Here is a 4744-nt window from a genome sequence, read left to right as displayed (position 1 = left end):
AAGGTGTGATGATCGAAGTGGAATAAGTACCTGAGGGTACAAGTGCTTATTTGAGAGTCGTTGTTAGTAAATTGATTTTATTTTTCGGTTATTTTTTTTATCTGACGACTTAAGGATAATTTTGAGTTTTGGAGAGTTTTTAATTTATGTTATTGAGGTTTTCTTTATGTCCCCATAAAGGAACTTAGATATTTGGTTTAATTAACTGGATTAATGTTTTATGAAATTTTCTGGACTTTATAGTTGTATTATTTAAGTTGATTTTAGGTGTTAAGAGTTAACTCTCCGGACCTCCGGGAACGAGGCGTTACAAGTTAAGCATGGGCAAAATCCTAATGGTCCAAGCTGCCATACTAAACTTATCGAATTCACTACAATCTAGAGGCGGCCAAATTAATTAACAGTATGTAAATACATAAAAAAAGAAAAGAAAGATGCTACTAAAGCTAATGCAAAGTTTGAGACTTGCGAAAGACATGACAATTTCACATAATATAAAAATCACTCAACATGAAAACAAGGAGAGAATAAAAGAAATTAACACACATCATGCACAACCATTAGGATCAATAGACTCAACTTGACCCTTTGTGGATGATGTACTCACAACCACGCTTACAAGTACACAACTTCATTACTATAAGATAAACGCTTATTCGTGATCAATTATTTATGATGAAAACAACTATTTGTTACGGTCGAAAATGGGTACCATTCCCAATTAGAGATTAATACCATGATCATCATTGTGACTATCATTTTCTTGGCGTAAAAGCATCTCAGCTACTTGGCTCATGCTGGGTCTTGCGTCTTTCTCTTCCTCTACACATTGCAAAGCAACATTTATCAGAGTTTCCATCTTACCCTTTTCGTAACTGCCTTTCAGTATTGGGTCAACGATCTCCTCAACCCAGGAAGCCATTGCAGTCGCTTCATTCCTTTTTTCCCTCACCCAAGCAACCAACCGTTTGGGTTCTGTCTCCCCTCCACTATCTATAGCATGGACACCCTTTGTTGGTCCCTTCCCCGTCACCATCTCCAATACAACAATTCCGTAGCTATAAACATCCACTTTGGAGGTGATAGGAAGATTGAAAACCCACTCTGGAGCCATGTACCCTCGGGTTCCTCTTATTCTTGAGAAGCTTGCATTCTCGAGGTTTCTATTTTGTAACTTAGACAACCCAAAATCTGCCACCTTTGGTTGATAGTTAGAGTCAAGGAGTATGTTCTGTGGCTTTACATCACAGTGTAAAACCCACTCCAAGCACTCTTCATGCAGATAAGCTAGGCCTTTTGCTGTGCCTGTGGCAATGTCAAACCTTTTCTTCCAATCAAGTGCATGGGATGAGAGGTTTTGCGCTAAACTACCATGTTCCATGTACTCGTACACCAAAAGCCTACGCTTTCCCTCTGCACAGTATCCGGACATCTCAATTAAGTTCATGTGGTTAATCCTCCCGATGATGCTTACTTCAGCTAGAAATTCACCTTCTCCTTGGTCAGATTCATTGAGACGCTTGATTGCTACGGCTCGATTGTCAGGCAATACCCCTTTGTACACAATTCCTCCTGCACCTCTTCCAATCTCCTCATTAAAATCTTTTGTTGCCTTCTTGAGCTCAACATAAGCAAATCTTCTGAACCCAATGAGAGCAACAAGGTAGCCCTGTTTGTCTACACTAGAAGCCTGCTGGGGTCTACTCAAGAGACACCACACCAAAAAGATACAGATGATTTCAAGTCCTCCCACTCCACATACAAACCAGAGCATGAATTTTACTATCCGATTTTCCTGGCTTCTCTTATACGTTCTGTCCTGTGGCACCGTGCCATTACTCGAGCAATTGAGTTTCAAATCTTGTACATAATTTGCGTAGGAGGAGAAATTGTTTTCAGGTAGCCGTAAATAGAGGTCACCTTGGAAATCTGGGGAACGATATCCATTAAGCAACATCGTCTTGGGGTAGCATTTTGAAAAACCATCTTCTCGAGAGAAGGTGAATTGGAACGCTTTGCAGTTGCACAATTGCAAACATAAATTCTTACATTCATCAAATGTGTAATTGGGGAAGAACCCATAATCATAACCAAAGAATTCAACACGGGGTAACAGCAGGAAGCCAGACTCATTTGTATTGCAAGAAAGATGAAACTCTGGTTCGCACCCGTCAGACCAGTCGTTTAGATTTTTCATCTTATATCCTGGGAGGCATGAACATTTCCTATCAGAACCAACAATATAGCTGCAAAGGCTATTTGCCCCGCATATACCATAAATCTTGCAAGGTCCCTGTATGGCTTGCCAAGACACAAACCACGTCTGCCCCTCCTCGTCCCAACTGTACAATCGAACATCACCATCATAATCAATTCTCAGTCTTCTGTGAAGCTTCGGCCCATAGTCGGCTGCCATGAAAGTAAAATCATCAGAAGAACTGAAGTTCCCGAACGTATCAAGCACTGCAATCCGACTGCTGTTGTATGTGGACCTTCCAGCATCCCAGCTCACGAGCCACGGGTCTGGCCAGTATACGCTGGAAACCTCAAGACCGTCATATAGAAGGCGGAGGGTGTTGTCGTTATCAAAAAAGAGCTTGTAAAAACCAGAGGAATAGTTGGTCTGGCTTCTGGAGGAGATGAGCCTTGCGTTTCTAGTGAGTAGTTGTTGGGGAAGAAGGGTGTCCGTTGGGAAATCAAAGCTTTCCCATAAAGTAACACCTTGCATGTTTTGTAGGACAAGATTACCGATGTTGTTGAGTGATACGTTTACTGGGGAGAGTGACTGAGTGTTTGTTTCCCAAACTGTGAACTTTCCAGCGTCAGATAAGATAAGATTACCAGTTTCGAGGAGAGAGAGCTTAGAGCTCCTTCCATTAACGGGGTGATCACGGTTTGCCATCCAGATTACGGTCTGAATCTTGCCGTGGGATGGCTTATTGAACCATATGGCATAGCAATAGGCATTATCACCTACGGAATAAAAGCCAGCAGAGAAAACTCCATCAGGTGATATCAGAATGTCTTCCGATTTCTCAATTGAGAGGGATGTGCCTTCATGAATGGTATGCAGGCTTGAGGATGAGAGTGGGAGAGAAAATGACAAAGATAAAAGAAGGAACAAAACTGGCAAATCCATGGTATCGGAGGCCTGGGCAACTCTACTGCTATAAAATGTCGTGTGGAATGAATAGGATGTGGTTGCATGTGGCTATATATAAAACTGAGGTTAAGAATTAATATTGAATTTTAGTGGGCTAGCTTGGAGAAAAATGAAGAGAAATTTACAGTCATGACGAAGTCTAAGCTGGAGAGATTTATTAGTATAATAATCAAATTCTAAGTGTTTATTGATAGCAATTGACGTTTCCTGCAGGCGAAAAAATAATTAAATAAAAAACTACGTCTCCTTCTGCATATCAATAACTAATATGTGGTGAAGTTAATTTTTTATAAATTTTTTTTAAGTACATTTTATCTCAAAAACATGTATATTTGTGCACTCTTAATAGATGTTTAGCAAACAAAATAGGGACAAAATTTATTAGTATAATAATCATTTCGCCGCGTCAGCCAGTTGAAGACTGACACGTACCATTTAGGAGGTTCCTCAAATGTTCCCAAGACTTGCAGAAACTCCTCAGCCAATTTGCTGCCGCATCATATGTGATCATATGTGATTTTGGGCTCTACAAATTATACTTTATGTAATCTCTTAACAGGACAACTTCATAGAACATGGCTCCTTGTTTCAGCTTCTAACTCCTTGTCACAATCTTCTTTATTAGATAGATTCACCTTCGTTGGAAGAGAGCATTATTACAAACTAAGAGGCACGAACAATGAAAAGGGCCTGGACTCTATAGTAACCTTTGCTAATTGGTTGGGCTGCTTAGACAAATAATGGTTTGGGCTATAGATGGTTAGAAGTTCTAAACTTAAACCCAATTTACTCAGGCCTTGAAATAAATAAAGAAACTGAAAATCCATCTTGGGCCTGTGATGAGTAAAACCGATTCGTAATCATTATCAGTTTTTTGGGCCTGGGTAAATTGGGTTTATTTTAGAAGTTACTGGTCTATGACCAAGGGAAATTAGAATCGTGCACAAATGAGTTTGTTTGTAAATAAATTTCATTTTAAAATTTTTATCTCATATCATCCTATCTCCTTAGTAAATATAATTTAAATACATAAATTTTAAACTAATTATTATAATTTTTTCAAAATTTTAAATAAAAAATTAATTTTTTCAAATTCTGAAAGAAAAATAATATTATAAAACTATATTCTAATAATATTTTAATTTTATAATATTTTTTATTCAATTTTTTCTCTCATTTTCCAAAATCAAAATACTCATCTCAAACTATCTCACTATTATTTATAAACTATTTTATTACTATTCACAAAATTATCATCTCATCTCACTCTCCAAACGAGACTGTACACTATTCTTTGCACTATCAAATTGTGGCCTATTATACCTATGTTACCAAATCTCTAAGAAACATTGTCACACCTAGAACTTCTAGGATTAGGATGTGAAATTTTTTACTTAGGTAAAGGTAGCTTGATAGTAGTAAATTAAACTACTACTAACAAGGAAGACAGAATATCTGTACGAATTATTATTGTCATAATCCAAACACTGAAAAAAATACCAAACTTCGTCATGACATTTGACATGATCTTTGCAAGTGGGCTCTACAATATGCAAGCAATAATGCAGAAATTAATTAATT

The 4744-nt window shown here is 37.9% G+C and overlaps 1 protein-coding gene across 1 annotated transcript; it reads right to left on the bottom strand.

Annotated features, from left to right (window-relative positions):
- Positions 1–721: 721 nt before the first annotated feature.
- LOC108998386 (putative receptor protein kinase ZmPK1) lies at positions 722–3058 on the bottom strand. The gene has a single exon (XM_035690641.1). The coding sequence runs from the start codon at positions 2900–2902 to the stop codon at positions 722–724; it is 2181 nt and encodes a 726-aa protein (XP_035546534.1). The 5' UTR covers positions 2903–3058.
- Positions 3059–4744: the final 1686 nt, after the last annotated feature.

This window comes from Juglans regia, chromosome 6, assembly GCF_001411555.2.
Source record: "Juglans regia cultivar Chandler chromosome 6, Walnut 2.0, whole genome shotgun sequence".
In the NCBI taxonomy this organism is placed as follows: domain Eukaryota; kingdom Viridiplantae; phylum Streptophyta; class Magnoliopsida; order Fagales; family Juglandaceae; genus Juglans; species Juglans regia.
The sequence above is the reverse complement of the archived record's forward strand: the minus strand, read 5'-3'. Positions and strand labels throughout refer to the sequence as shown.